Below are 16,913 nucleotides of genomic sequence, written 5' to 3'. Positions count from 1 at the left end.
TTGGTGATCAGACAAGAACCGGTGTGTTCAACATGGTATGGCCGTTGCCAACAAAAGTATTAATATTTTGTAATATAAAGCAAAGCGTTAGATAAGGGTTATCAATAAACTGACAAGTTGGGTACATAGTTACAATACTTTTATTATATTATCATCAAACTGATCGCTACAGCAAAGCGTGGATACTATTGTGAGTGATGATCCTGCATATCAACTTGCATTCCCAGAAGAATTGCCTCCTTATTAACTGAAACTTAAAGTACGTAGGAGGTGTTACCATTCCCCTTAGAAACCTAATGCGATTGAGAGGACTATGTAATGGTACAAGCCTTACTGTTACTCGAATACAAACACATAATCGCAGCAAAAGTGACTGGTGCGGCAAACTTAAGACACGGTACTTATTCCAGGAATCCCACTCATTCCATCAGACACAAATCTACCATTCAGTCTCAAACGAAAACAATTTCCCATACGATTGGCTTTTCAATGACAATCAATAAGTCACAAGGCCAAACGTTTGATAAAATATGCCTTTACCTACCTAAGTCAGTTTTATGTCATGGACAATTATATATTCCTTTATCAAGAGTCAGCTCATTTGATTCACTGAGTGTAGTGTCGGAAAAGAACCCAGAAATTGACAATTGTGTCTTTAGAGAAATCATTGATTAAAAAATAAAAGTAAAAAAATAAATAAATGCGTGAGTGTTTCGTTAATAACCTTCAAGATCTGCTAGATCGGCGTATGTAACGCAGAGTACAGCTAGTATTTTATATGTCTATTGTCTATTGTAATGTGTTGCTTTCCCTTAAGGCAGTGTACGGGTTAATAAAATATTCAGAGACCACAATAGTAGCCAATCTCTCTAACCTCACCTTTGATCTTTGTAATATATGAATCCATCCTTAAAGCCAAAGGGGTTGAAGCTTCTTTGAAAGTAAAGTTTTTCTTTTTAGTTAGACTCTGATGATGCACCTGAACTGTACACACCGCAGTCTCCCAGGACCTCACGGCACAGAGAAGAGAGGGCACTTCTCCAGAGGAATTTGGGTATGTCCTGCTAATCAAACAAATTGTAGTATGCTCCTGGTTACAGTGACTCCAAATTAACATTGAAAACTATGTAAAGGATATGTTCGCTTAATAAAAATAACAGTACCGAAATCAGAATTTGTATGACACATTTAATAAAGAGATGCGAGATTCAGATAAAAAGCTGTCATTCATTTTATAAAGATAAGATTGTTGACCAAAAACTTCCTGAACCATGAAGAAAGCTTTCTAATTAGAGTATAATGAACATTGGGATAGTTTTTAAAAAAAATATTATAAATGTTTATTTTTCTCATGTTGATTTTATTCCAAAGAGTTTAGGTGTAATATTTTTTCCCAAAGCAAACACCTGTACTTGAAAACGTTCAAAAAGGGCCCACGCAAGATGTACAGTTACAAAAAGGTATCGCACAACCCCTGGTGTACCACAAAACACAATGGCAATGCAACAACAGACGCTCTTAAAAATGACAAACATTAATATCATTTCTTTTCTTGTAACTGTTTTATGTGATGTGTATCTCACTTTATCATCACATCTATATATTGCTCTGTATACAGTATGTATAGCAGGAGTGGCCAACTCTACACTTCAAGGGCCACCATCAGGTCAGGTTTTCAGGATATCCCTGCTTCAGCACAGCTGGCTCAATTAGTGGCCCAGTCTTTGACTGAGCCACTAATTGAGCCAGCTGTGCTGAAGCAGGGATATCCTGAAAACCTGACCTGATGATGGCCCTTGAGATGTGGAGTTGGCCACCCACGATGTATAGTATAGGGCAATTATATGCCAGAAAGGGTATTGCAATGAGCAGATTAAAAAGCTTCATGTAATGTGGTGTTCACACGCTGCATTAAAGCATCTCCCCTCTCCAAACCAAGTGTGGGAACTAAGAACTAAAAGCAATGACACTTAAGAGAAGCCTTTTGGGTAAAGGTTCAATCCACTTATGATTTTGTTTGTACACATTTTGGTAAAGGATTATTTTGGATGGCCACAATTCGTGCTGGTGAAAATAAATAGTGGGGTCCCTGTAAATAAATAGGTGGGGTCTGTGCTGGCCTGTACTCTTTAATACACTGATTTTAAATAATCTATCCGAAAAGTTAAATAGCAACGTAGCAATACTTGTCGATGATACAAAGTTGTGTAAAACACTTATTTGAAATCAGAGAAGAGCCGCCAAAGGGTCTCTCCAGATGGGAAAGGAAGGGGCAGTTGAATAGTAAATAACGTTCAACATAAGTACATGTAAAGTAATGCACTGATAGCATCTGATTTATCTGTGACAATCCAAGGAAGGTATCTTGGAATTATTGTGGACAGCTCAGTAAAAATATCAGCTCAGTAAGTAGCAGCAGTAAAAAGGCCATATAACCTGTTTTAAATATTCAACAAAGTTTTTGTAAATATAACGTTTAATAATACCACTGTATAACAATAAGGTGAGTCTACATCTGGAATAAGGTGTACAGTTCTGATCACCGCGGTCAAAAAACAACATAGTGGGAGAACGTGCAGGTAAAGAAAACCAGAACGATTGATTATATAAGGCCATATTTACTAACTGGTGCTATTCCTTATGGCACTGGAAGAGACCTTATAACCTATAATAATAGTGTTTGTTCTTGTATAGCGCTGCTAGTTTACGTAGCGCTTTACAGATACATGTTTGCAGACACAGTCCCTGCCCCGTAGAGCTTACAATCTATGTTTGTTTACCTATTAAACCTATTAACCTATTACAGTGAATAGGCTGAAAGGTGTCTTCCAGCACCAGAAAGTGTCTTATGGAATAGCACTGCTTAGCAAATTGTCTTATGGAATAGCACTGCTTAGCAAATATGGCCCCCTGTCTCTTTTGCCAGGAAAAATATGACAGAGGGGAAATATCATATATTAAATGGTGTAGAGAGAATAAATAGGGAACTGATACACACTACCTCAGACCACTCAATGGCCACCTGCTAAAACTATCAGCTAGCATATAAACAGTCAGTACACAATCAGACTATGGAACTCATTACAGCTGGATGCTGTGACACCAAATAGCATTATGAGCTGGAAAATACGAACAGATCTATGAATTGATAGAAGGACCAGAAAAGCCAGATGGATACAAATGCAACTTAACTTCTGTCTTTTAAGCTTAAATACACTTCCTACTGCTGGAGGCAAGGGGTGGGTGATGCCCTGTACTGCTTCTAGCTCCTTTTACAGACAGGATGCTGGGCTTGATGGACACTTTGGTCAGACCGGGAATTGGCTGTTCTATGTTATCTTACAGTACTTTTTTGGGGGAGCAGATCCATGAATCAAGCAATAACAACAGATAGGAGGCAGTGTCCAGGGGCTTTTATGGGTCCTAAGAGACCATTCTAAGTAATCTCAAGTGCCCGCTGTTTCCCGAGGGAAAATAATCCATGTCTGTTGATAAATTCATTTTTTACAAATAGGCACATTTTTTAAATGTTATATTATAAATGGAAAGCTTTGTTGTTTACATAAAGGATACAACTCAGGGCGATCTGATTGGTGAAAACATGTTACATTGATAAATAAATAAAAACCTGAATATATGGGACTGCCACCTACAGTATATGGCATTGGGATCATGTTTGGGGCCCTGTGCCAGCTCCCTTTGACCTTAGGCAAGTCCCTTTATTTCACGAAGCCTCAGCTACACATAGAGAGTGTAAGTTCCTTGTGGCAGAGCTTCCTTTTGCCTGTACGACTCTATTGTGCACCTGGCAATAACATCTAACAAAAAAGAGCGTATGGACTGGAAAATTCCAAGCGGCATATGAAGAAAAGCCAGGTAGTACTAATGTGGACTATTGCAAATGGTGATTTAATAAAGCACGGTAGGTGTTTCAGTCCGGACCGTCGTCCATGCTTTATTAAATCACCATTTGCCAACGTCCATGTGACTGCTTTCTCTCTTTCCTTCAACATCATCTAACAATGCATGAAGGGCTATTTCCCAGGCTAGAACAGATTGGCAAACAAAATCTACAACAGCAGCAATTCACAGGAACTAAAATCAGCGGAGGACAGACGTTTGTACATGTTTTATTTTCCTCTTAATAGTTTTGTTGATAAGATCTGGTGTTATTTTTCGACCATAAACTCTACAAGTTCTGTCAGCATGATGTATGTTTCAAAGTTCCACTTGTGCCATTACTTTCAACCACACTTAAACATTACTGAGATGGCAGGCACCAAAATTGTAGATTGTAAGCTCACCTGGGCAGGGACTGTGTGTGTACAAATTCCCATGTGCTGCGTCCCGCGCGCTACACTGTCATTGTGACGCGCTTTGAGTCACATTGGGAGAAAAGCGCTATATGAAATAAAGTTAATATTTATTATTAACATTTATGTTAAATCACAGTTATGTTTAACCCTTTCTGTTGATGTCACATGATTTCCCCATTTTGTGTATCTTTTTATTCAAAGGTAATTTTTCGCTTATGTGAAGAAAATATGTAATACAAAACATAACATTTTTTGATTTTTTTTTAGCAAAAGATCAATACTGAAGGCATATTATATGCTGATACCTAATCCAATAACATAGGAAAAGGTTTACAAAATAAAGATTTACTCAACAAAATTAAAAATACGTTTCGATTAACTCAACAATAAAGAAAAAAAATGAAGACGGTAATCGCCAAAACAAGTTCCCCTCTTCCACCCACCATGCTGCCATTTATTCTCTAATATCTCTCTTAAAGGGGCAATCCAAGCAATATCCTACATGTGTTTTTTAAAATAAATCAGTTCTGTAGTATAAGATAATACTTGCTACATTTTTTTTATTCAACTCTTAATGCCATTTTTAATGAGCTGTAATATACTGAGCATCCTGTGATTTCTATAGCAGGCTTTAGCCCACCTCCCCAGCAGTGCAACATTTTTGCAACACTTTCCTGTTTGAGATAATTTGTTGCCAATATTCCCTGCAGTTTGAGCTGCAAATTGTAACAATAGATAATGTTACCTATAAGGATACATTGTAGCTGCTGAGTTACACTAACTGAAGGATTGATTGAAACAGAAAGGCAGCCGTTTAGTGAACCCTGGAATGCAGGATCTATGCTCATCGATTACAGGAGAACGAATCAATCGACAGCTTAGGTAATTAGTTTTCAATAAAAGGTAACCAAAGGCTGCATATATTAAAACCAAAAAAAGATTATTTTTTTTACGTGTCGCTTGGATTGCCTCTGTAATCTCTTTCACACTTTTAGGATCACCCATTCTGTACCCTCCAAAATCTTCATAAGAAATTCCCTTTGACGATTAGGAATTGAAAATGTTGCCAATTAAAAATAAAAAAAAATCTTTGAGTCCCCTTTTCTAGATCATTCAATGTTTCTCATTTCCAGTTTCCAATATGTCATGATTTGCGGAGTATTATCTATCTATTGTTTTAGGATTCGTTTATTTTTTTGCAAATGTTACAAATATAAAATATAACCTATTTAATAGTACTGTTTATTGCTTTTCCCATGAATCAACATTTCCAAATAATAAGGCTTTATAGCTTTTAACAATATCTAAATAAAATTTAAAAAAAATCTAAATTGGGCTGCTTTATCCCAAAATATAGCTATTTGCAGAGGCTAATGAAACAAGTCGGCTATGTCAAATTAACATTTTGGGCGGGGTCCCTTTTCCCGTTTCATTGCACAGGCTTTGTCATGGAGATATATAAGCTCTATTTATCATTTTTATATGTGTTTCTAGTAAAGAGGCTGGAAATAGTAGTCTTAGATTTCTATCACATTTCCAAAGAATTATAGTCGAAAAATCTATTTTCGTATCTATCTACAATCTATGTAATGAGACACAAAGCAAGGAAAGTAACCTGGTTCGGGCACTCTTGCATCACCTGGGTGATTTGTGAATGAATTAAAACAAATAACTTTATTAATATCCAAATAAAATAATGGTTGTTAAAATAATGATTAAACACAAACTGATCCTGTGGAAAACACACTTGTTCTGTGTCCAGGATACAAATGGTTAAAGTGAAAGATGCGTATAGGGTCAATCACCAGCCGCTCTGTGGATCAGATAATTCACAAGGCGCATGATTGACCCTATATGCATCTTTCACTTTAACCATTTGTATCCTGGACACAGAACAAGTGTGTTTTCCACAGGATCAGTTTGTGTTTAATCATTATTTTAACAACCATTATTTTATTTGGATATTAATAAAGTTATTTGTAATATTAATAATTATTTATTAGTTATTTATACATGTATATTTAGGCACTGTACCGTATATAAGTTTTTCTGGATGTGCACTGAGCTTTGTCTGTGTTTTATGTTATGTCTCTGGTTTTAAATGTCTCATTAACTAACCTACCTAGGGAGCACCACCATCACATATCATACATTGAGCTGTTGCAGGGGTCACCTTTCTAGTCCTTACAATCTATGTAATCAAGGGTGTATATAAAAGGTTAGTCTTTCATTTAACGGATTTGGGCAAGTTTAATGAAGAGTTCAATATGTTTTGCTCCCAAAACTGCAGATATTTGTTCAGAAGGAAATGTATATAATGTTTGACCTGAAAGAACACGAACAGGTGAGGCCGTTTATACTTAGTTTTCAGCTGTTCAGAAGATGTAACTAATTAAAAAATGTCCTCTAGCGCAGGGGTGGGCAACTCAATAATCATCAACAGGTCACGTTTTCAGGATATCCCTGCTTCAGCACAGGTGGTGTAGTCTTTGACTGAGCCACTTATTCAGGCACCTGTGCTGAAGCAGTGAGACCCTGAAAACCTGTCCTATTGGTGGCCCTTGAGGACTGGAGTTGGCCACCCTTGCTCTAACGGGTCTTTAATTTGCATTAATCAATTTGAATCCCAAATTCTACATTGCAATACAGCCACGACAGTGGAATGCCAATGGTTTTTTAGATAGCCAGGAGCTTGGATGTGCATATTTCAGCACCGGGTCAGCCTGTGTGAGCATGTCCCCAATGGACCAGCTATCCCTGGTTTACATTTGTGTGCTGTCTCATTCTTCCTGCCTTGCTGCTGTGAGGAACACCCCCCTCTCTCTATATATATATATATAGATATATAATTCCTATTTACTTCTCAATACAAAATATATGAAATATAAAACATTACCTAAAATGTTTCCCGAGTGGGAAGACGCTGCCCAAGGTGACCTGCCCCTGTTTGAGTCGAATTGTTTCCCATACAGCTAGGAAATAAAGGAGTTTATATTATTTTTTAATCTGGTAAAAAAGTACAGATAGATTTATTTCGATAATCTTTACATTTCCTTTATGTTTTAGAATTCTGCATTTGGTTAGAAAAGTGACAGCTTTCCTCTCAATGAGATTTTTTTGTTTCTTTTTAGTGGGTAAATGGAAAGTATAATGTTGATGGCAAACTGCTTTGCTATGCCCACAGTTTTTTGTTGTTGAAGGATTGCTATTTATTAAGTAATAAAAAATGTATAAAGGTAACAGTCGCTTGTACCATTTCACAGAATATTCTATGGATTTGTTGTATTTTCAGACTAGGAGAAAAGCAACTTCAATTGAGACGTTTACTTCTGTTATAGTACTTTGAAATAGCCAACCATGTACTGCTGCGGCCACTTTAATTCTAACAATTGCCCGTAATTTCCCGGGGCTTAGTTCGGCTGGCGCCGAACTTGGCCGCGCGCCAGCCGCATCTCTTCCGTGCGCTCCCCTCCCCTCGCGCGCATCTTCCCCTCCCCTCCCGACACAATGGCTGCTCCTGCTCTGCCCCTTGTGCCCCTGCATCTTCGCCGTAACCCCGCTTACCCCGCTCCAACCTTCAGGGGATGTCGGGGAAGCCGGCGCGCCACGTGACACCGGCATCACAGTGACGCGCGGCACAAGCCGCGTCTGCCCGCGAATTGAACGCACATTGCGGTGGCGGCCGCATTAGAATAAAGGCGGCCGCCAGTGTATTTTTGTAGGACAATGTTGCTAGCGTAGAGATAAAAGTCTATCCTAACACCGTGCTATTCAATTAGCTGTCTACAAGCACTCCTAAATCCTTCTTCATCAAGGATTCTCCTAATTTATCCTCATTTAATTCCTAAATTGCCTGTTTATTCTTGTTTCCCAAATTCGTAACCTTACATTTATCTTTATTAAATCTCATCTGCCATTTACCTGCCCAAGTTTCCAGTCTATTCAAGTCTTTCTGGAGAGAAATTACATCCTGCTCTGATTCTACTAGTTTACACAATTTTGTGTCATCTGCAAAGATGGAGACTTTGCCAACCTCAACGTCATTAATAAACAGGTTAAAAGCAGGGGTCCCAGTACTGATCCCTGAGGTACTCCCCTCACAACTTTAGCCCAACCTGCAAAAGTTCAATTTATTACAACTCTGTTGTCTGTCCTTCAACCAGTTTTCAATCCAGGTGCAAATATTTTTACTGAGTCCAATTTGCTTTATTATGTACACTAACCTCTTGTGTGGAACCGTATCAAAAACCTTGGCAAAATCTAAGTAGACCACATCAACTGCATTACCCTGCTCTAAATTCCTACTTACCTCCTCAAAGAAACTAATAAGGTTAGTTTGGCATGTTCTATCCTTCATAAATCTATACTGAATATTACTGAATAGTTCTGTAAATGAAACTTGCAAATGGACACAAATACTGTGTTAGACAATGGAAAAAATGCTTTTTTGAAAACAAATTGACAAATCCAATAAAAGTATGCTTTATGTGGTACCAAATTGTTTAGAAATGTTACGAAATGTTGAAAAAGTGTTCAGCAGCACCAAGATACCTACATTTGAAGAAAAAAAAAAGTTGACCTCTAAAATGTATGCTTTAAACATATTTAACAATAAAAGAAAACATTTCTATATAACCCTTTTCCTGTCATAGCTTTCTTTAGAAATAATATTAATATCCCAGATGTAAAGAGCTTGACGGCAGTTAAAGACCAAATGGCCCACCTTGCCCCCCCCTTGTTATTATAGCAAAACCACCAACCCAGCTTCATTCCTCTTTATTCAATACTCGTAAACCCGAGTACTTTCCCATATCTCTTGCGTGCAAAAATAGCATTACTATTCTAACTTAATCAATGCTTGAAATGCTCTAAAAAGTTAAATCCCTCAAATGGGAAACCAAACTGACCACAAGCATGAAAAGGGGTGTTAAGCGCGCTTTGTTAGTGCAGTGGCTAGGTTTTTGCATGGTAAGCTCTCAAGCTGTCAGCTACTGTGCATGGCCATCAGTTGTGTGACCCACCAACATGGGGGGTCATAATGCTGGTGGAATCAATGTCACCCTGTCTGGAATGCAAGAACCATTACTGAGGCCGTTTTATACACGTTCTATGAAAAAGTCACCCTGCATTTCTCTTTTTAATTAGCAGAATAGTGGTATGTATATTTGTATTTATATAGCGCCAACAATGTATTAAGTGCCTTTCTAGAGACAATACAATACAGGGAATTATAGTACAAACAGTGTGACAACATAAAATCAGACAATAGGAAAGGAAATATTTGCCCCAAAGAGCTTACAATGATGTAATGTATATTACTGTTTGTTATGTTTTTAAAATGCATTATAATAAAGAGACATGGAGCACACTCAATAACATAAAGAAATATCCTGTTAACCTGCATTTTTTTTTACAGGTGATATATGGAACAAGAATTGTAAAACATACTGGACACCTAACAAGCTCCTATTGAACCCCCAAAATAACCACAACATATATATAAGCATATGAGTGTCACAGAGGAGTGCTACTGAGCATGGCAATATATATTTAAAACCAAAGACAGAACATAAAACACAGACAGAGCTCAGTGCACATCCAGTGAAACCCATACATGGTACAGTGCCTAAATATATATGTATAAATATCTATTAAATAAAATGGTCTTTTAGTTTAACATTTTTGGCCAAAATTGTTGTAAGCCCCTGAGCCACTGCACGGCAGACCACATTTCCAGGGGTCCCTAACACTAATATAAATTCTTAATAACCTGTGCAATACCAGGAAGAATGATTTATAATAAATCTGTCAATATTAGTTGCAAAGTTCTAAGTTTGATTGAAGCTTTTAATAACCTATACATTACCAGGAAAAGCACTCTGTATTAGATTTGTCACAACCATACTGCAAGCAAGCAAGTTCCCCTGAGAGTGGGAGATGCTATGGAGTGAGCTTTTAACCACCCTTAAAGGAGTTAGACCAAGGGTGGGCAACTCCAGTCCTCAAGGGCCACCAACAGGTCATGCTTTCAGGATATCCCTGCTTCAGCACAGGTGGGTCAGTCTTCGATTTGCAACTGATTGAGCCACCTGTACTGACGCAGATATCCGGAAAACCTGACCTGTTGGTGGCCCTTGAGGACTGAAGTTACCCACCCGAGTTAGACACTTTGTTGTTTACTTTTATTTAATATTAGCAATTGAATAGAAATATTTTATTTTGCAATATATATATATATGTAGAAATGAGAAAGGGAAAAAAAGCGCATCCCCTAGTTCAATAACTTCAATGATGTAGAAAGGTGTATATTTAATAAAATAAATGTCTGTTAAACCATGCACACTTACAAGATAGAAAATGAACAATTCATGTAAAGGTATCTTTGAATGTCTGTGTTATGAAGTAACCAGGAAGTGTGCATTGTTTACCACGCATTTATTTTATTAAATATACACCTTTCTACATCATTGAAGTTATTGCACTAGGGGGTGCGCTTTCGTTTTCCTTTCTCCTTTCTGCATAGTTACCTTGGGGAGTGATTCTCCCTTGGATGCAGCAGCCCCACTTATCACCAATATATATCTGGATTTTTGGTTTTACCATATATATGAGTGAAGATTGACTCCATCTGTTTAATGCCTTCTGGACTGGACTTTATTCGTTACTGGTATTTTAGTCCCTTTTGAGAGTATTATTTTTGCACGTAGGTTTATGTGTTAGCGCTGTTTGTTTTTTCTGTGATACATATATATATACAGTACTGTTAAATAGTTGATTGAGATTGTTAGAAGGCATTTCCAGGGATAAGGTGTGACTTTGTTATCAATGGAAAACAAAAGCAAGAAGCCATAGGGGGAGATTAACACTGGATCGCGGGTGTCACCCCGCAATGGACCTTAGTGAATCTACCCTATAGAGTTAGCTCTATAAATAGGGGTAAAGCCTTTGAATACAACAATAATGTGACTGAATCCTCTGAAGATAGGGTACAAAGACAGTTACATAGTAGGTGAGGTTGAAAAGAAGACATGTCCTTCAAGTTCAACCTATATTAAACGTAGATGACCGATACTTGTCCTATATATATATATTGTGCTTTTACATGGGAAACAATGAGTAGTTGCTGCTGTGTGCATAATGTATGTATTGGAGCACGCAAGGTGATAACATTAAAGGGCCAGTGGGCACTGACGGAAATAAGAGGGGAGAACGTCATATTACGTAAGTTAAACAACATTTAAAGAGAGGAATATTATGGGGCAAATGTGATAAAAGTATAGGAATGTGCAGCTAAGAGTAATATCCATAACTGACCCCCGTTCACAAATCATATTCAAAACAAGGAGTACTTTGCTAGAAAATATCTGCCCCATTGAACTGTCTAAGTCAAACCTATAAATTCTACATAATATTAGAGGTTGCATCAGTGTTATATGATTATAAAGATCAAAGGGTTAGAGTTATGGTTCAAAGATCAATAATTCTTCCTTTCCAAACATTTATTGTATTAATGTACAACCCAATGTATTCCCCCTTTTTAAAAATACATTTCCTGATTTATGCAGTGTCATGTACTATATAATAGTCAAATCGTTTTAAAATAGTAAGTATTACCACTCCTGTATGTGCATAAAAACACTGATTTCAATTAAAACCTGTAACTCAAGTTAATTTTTCAACTGAAATATAACACTTTATTTAAAAAAAAATCATAAAACAACTATATCCAATGAATTGCTCATTATCAAATAAATAATTATATTTAAGTCATTCTTTCTACTCAAGTAAAAAACATGATTTCCAAGAAAACCTGTTTACTCTATTTTATTACTGTAAGTCCTTCTAATGAAATCACATTTTAGATTAAATACTTTTGTTCAAGCAAACCATCCTATTCACATAAAATAATACATTTAGATAAAACAGTAAAAATAATTATTTGTGCCTCTTTCAATTGTCTGTGAAAAATGCTGGAGAATGGAGCTAAACCCTTCTCCACCACGAGGCATATTTATGGAGACTCCATTGATATCTATGGCAGGACTGATGCTAAATATCAGTGAAACTGACTCCAAATCAGGGAGATTCTCAGATAATCAGCGAGAGCTGACAGGTTTGCAAATGTGCTTAATATTCATCAACTCCAAAAACAATAGCTATAGAAAAAAAAAAAATTCACACTGAAAAATGTATTTCTTAAATAGGATTACTGATACTGTACCTTTATACTTATTCAACAAGAAACGCAAGTGTGTGCTTTTGGTTTCATTACATTTCTATAGCTACAGGTGTCTGACCAAGGAATCCTGCCCCTTTGTGCTTTATCATTAACTCATAAATAGTTATTCCACCATTGAAAATAAAAGCTTTAACCTACATTTATTACAATATTGTATGCAACATTGAACACTTTAACACATTTGGCATATGTGTTTAAATATATTGTCGTTCTAAAGGTAACGTCATTAACTACATTCTTTGAGTACTGAGGAAAAGGCGATTAAATGTTCTTTTTGACATTATTTCAAAACAAAGAGTTTTATGTTTTGGTCACTCTGAACTATGACTAAATAGGCACTTAAGTAGTTTTTCAATAGAAATATCAAGAAATTCCAAGTCAGGAAGTGTATTTAGTGAATTTTTGCCAAACATGCACCTAATGAGTTTTACCTCTACAACGATCTGAGTGGTAAAAAGAGTTCACACACAGTTATGTGTTAAAAACATTGTAAAATGAACTTTAAAAGGGCATTACACAGTGTGTAAGACAATTATCACTCTTCTGTGTATACCAGTGTTTTTCAACAGGGGTTCCTATGAGTCCTTGAGTTTCCCGGGCATCCCTAAGGGGTTCCCTGCAATTTTCATATTATTTGAAAATTGTATCAAATACAGAAGAATTTACGATGCATTTGATCTCAAACGCGCTGTTAGAGAGGGTTGGGATTCCTTACAATGCATCTGATCTCAGACGCGCTATTAGAGAGGGTTGGGATTCCTTACAATGCATCTGATCTCAGAAGCGCTATTAGCGAGGGTTGGGGTTCCACAATAGTTCAAAATATAATTACAAGGTTCCTTAACTAAAAAAAGGTTGAAAACCACTGATCCATATTGTTGTTTTATAACAATATATGTTTCCTAATGATATTCCATATATAAAAATGCACCAGAACTGAATATATGTGCTCAGATCAATGTATATTTCTGAGTGCATACATTATATACATCAGATTTATCCTTACGTTATGCTTATATTGGATCATCTGAATGACTATCAGAAGAACAAATGGTTTTTGAGATACATTTTTAAAGGTCCAGTCACACCGATTTCACATTTATTCGCCTTTCATAAAGGCGAAAGATGCCTGCTTAGTCCCAGGGTGATTTAACTTATCAAAACGATTCCTGTTAGCTATGGGCTCCCAAAATTGGAGGGAACACCTGATACAGTAGAACAAAATGGCTGCTGGAGATTTAAATGTTTCTGGATTGCAATTCGGGAACTGTTCTCATAAACCCCTTACAAGATACCAGTAGGAAGCAGGTCGCCTTAAAACAGTGTAATGTATATGGAGCAAGCAAACAAACCAGTACATAAGTAAATACAACAGAGTATACTTGATTGCACCTTCTGAAAAGAAACACATAGCAAAAACAGCAAAAGTTTGCAAAAACAAGAAAATTAATCAAATAAATCAACAGTACAATAATAGGACAGAACTATTGCTGCATTGCAGATTGGTCCACATAAAAACACCTTCAAATCGTAAAACAACAATGACTCCAATTACTCCGTGACGGCAGAAACAACACTGACAAGCGCCCATGAATTCCACCGGCCAACACCACGTGGCCGCTCGCATCAACCAATCACAAACAGGTTTCCCAAACAACTCCAGCCAATCAAGAATGAGAACTCCGCCAACGACACAATGCAACTGAAGAGTTGTGAAGAAGCATGGCGAGGCAGCTGGGAATAGTGCCATTCATACCTTTGAGGTAACATAAAACAAACTAGTCAACACTTACAAGAGAAACACACTACTACAACTGAATATGTGATGGGTGCATATTGATTCAATTGCTTAGTTTTCTTTTATAACTCTTCAATTTGTCACTTGTAATTGTGCCCAAGTCAACCAGGGACACGTAATAATAATGGCTGCACATATTGTATGCCTTCAAGTAATATGTTACCCTAAGAAGAGAGGAAGCAGTGGCAGGGAAACTAAAGGAGCATAGTGTAGAGCAGTCGTAGACTGAGCCACTGATTGGGCCACCTATGCTGAAGCAGGGATATCCTTGAAACCTGACCTGTTGGTGGCCCTTGAGAACTGGAGTTGGCCACCCCTGCTGTCGAGCTACCACACCTACTCACAAGATAACCTCTGTGCACAAGCAAAACACATGTTTGTTTAAATCTATCACAATGGCAACTTTGCTTTAAGTGACAAGACATTACAGGGAATATGACAGACTGGTCATTCGAGGAATACATTTTTTTTTCTGAGCAAATGCATTGTTTTTAATCTTTTTGTCCTCAAAAAGTACTAACCATATTGATTGAACCCCCCCCCCCCCCCCCCCAAAATAGGACAATACATAAACCTGGGGCCAGAAATAAACATTGACATGTGCTCTCACCAAATATGTCAGGTCTTAGTCCACTCAGATTTGTAATTGAAACGTTTACGTTAACATGGAGGTTTCTAACAGCAGTGCTGGCCGGCCCAAAGTAACGTCTTGTGTGAACATTCACCCACAATACCAGCAATTCAATCATCACCTGCCCCTGCGGACCTTGGATTAGCCTCCCATGAACCAGTGCTGCCAACCTGACCCCAGGTCATCATGAGACATCGCCCAGCCCGTTTTCATTGTGATACCTTTTAAAGCATCAACATTAGGTTTCTTTATAGTTTTAATTAGAGTCTACAGAGCTTTGGAAACGTCATATGTTAATTCTTCCCATGTGCTGTGTCTTGAAGAGGAAACCTATGAGGTTTTGAAAGCTCTTAACACTAGAATTGTATCTATTACAAACTCTGATGTTGTTCCGCTAAAAGGTAACGTAACCTACAACAGATCTACAGTTCTCCACCGCCAAATGCCAGAGGGAACTCTGAATCCCAGTCCTTGTTTTGTAGCTGTAATCCCGGTGTACTCTGGTCTATGATAGACCTGTGTCTAACTCTATATGGAAAAGGGTAACATGAAAAAACACAACTTAGTTTATATTTTATGATGACAATAGAACAAGGATGGCAATACAGGCCATCACTCCACCACTCATGCTTAATCCAAAACCAGCATGAAACCCAAGAAAAAAAGGGAGGGGGGGGGGTACATAAGACAATGCTGACATTACAGTAACATTGAGAGGACAGTTTATCTTGGGTCTCTCGCTAACAAGTTACTCTGCATCCAGCCACACGTTTGACAGCTGGTGATTTGGGGGCTTATTATATATAAGAAGAGTTATGGTGCAGATGTCTGATTTTTGTAATGAGAATCATATCCAATTGAGCTGTGCATGTTTGTCGCTCATTTCCTTTGGGTCAAAGACCTTGGCCAGGTCTTCTCCCACAATCTGCCTCAACCACCCTGGCAGTGAAGGGTTTAAAGCGTACAAGAGCTATGCTTTCATTGCCTTCATAGAGACCCCAAGTGTTCACCTCAATGACTCAAGTGTTTATTCAGACTGAATAAAATGAGATCTCACAAACACAAATGACAGCTGCAGAGAAGTACACATGCACTGCAATGCTCTGGCACAGCTGAGGCACCCAAAAGGTTAACAGTTGACAGTTGCCTGTGTGTCACGTGGGGGTAACTTTGACAGTTACACCAACTGACATCCTAACACGAGGCCATTCTGGAGAGTTCCACGGTGACGCAACACGGCGCGGATCTCGCGGGCAGCCAGGGCGCAGTGGAGCCGCGTGCTCGCACCCTCAAGTCACGTGACGCGCCCCGCCCCGCCCCCCCTCCTTTAAAAGTGCGTCGTTCTCACCTGACCACGTTGGGATGCTCGAAGGTCTCCAGGTGCCGGAGAACGGCCACCTCCCTGATGGTGGAGAGCGGCATCCCTTCCTCCCCGGTCTGCACCCTCACCCGCTTCAGGGCCACGAAACGGCCTCCGTTCTTCAGATCTCGGGCCTTGAACACTTTGCCGTACGCTCCTTCGCCGATCTCCGCCACGCACTCGTATTGTTGATCGGCTAGACTGTCCTTTTCCATCATCATCATCATCATGATAGTGATTAATAAAACACCGGCCGCTGCGCACCGTCTGCCTGGGAGGGGTGCGGGGTTAGGGAGAGTGCGCGTGTCCGTCTGGTAGTTAGGGGGAGCTTGTCGGGGTCGCGCTGGCGGAATCCTCCTCCCAGGAATCTAGGTGTTCGCGGAACCGCTGGGATTCTAGAGCTCAGGCGGCCGCGGGATTCTAGAACGCCCGGGAACCGCTGCAGCAGCTGCGCACAGCTGGACCGGGAGCGCTTCCAACGCGCTGCAGAAGCGGAGCAGGAAGCGCATAGATAGCAACAGATCGCTTCCCAGCAACGTGGGATCCACCGCTTGCAATCACATCTAGGG

The 16,913-nt window shown here is 38.7% G+C and overlaps 1 protein-coding gene across 3 annotated transcripts in view; it reads right to left on the bottom strand.

Annotated features, from left to right (window-relative positions):
• CDK6 (cyclin dependent kinase 6) overlaps positions 1-16,913 on the bottom strand; it is a 285,631-nt gene that overhangs the window by 266,855 nt on the left and 1,863 nt on the right. For all 3 annotated transcript variants that reach the window (XM_075587347.1, XM_075587345.1, XM_075587346.1), the window contains exon 2: positions 16,333-16,907. In XM_075587347.1, coding sequence (XP_075443462.1) covers positions 16,333-16,574 — 242 coding nt within the window. In that variant the 5' untranslated portion in view covers positions 16,575-16,907. The remainder of the gene's footprint in view (positions 1-16,332; positions 16,908-16,913) is intronic.

Source organism: Ascaphus truei, chromosome 2 (assembly GCF_040206685.1).
Source record: "Ascaphus truei isolate aAscTru1 chromosome 2, aAscTru1.hap1, whole genome shotgun sequence".
NCBI lineage: Eukaryota > Metazoa > Chordata > Amphibia > Anura > Ascaphidae > Ascaphus > Ascaphus truei.
Note: the sequence above shows the minus strand (reverse complement) of the source record. Positions and strands in the feature narration are given on the sequence as shown.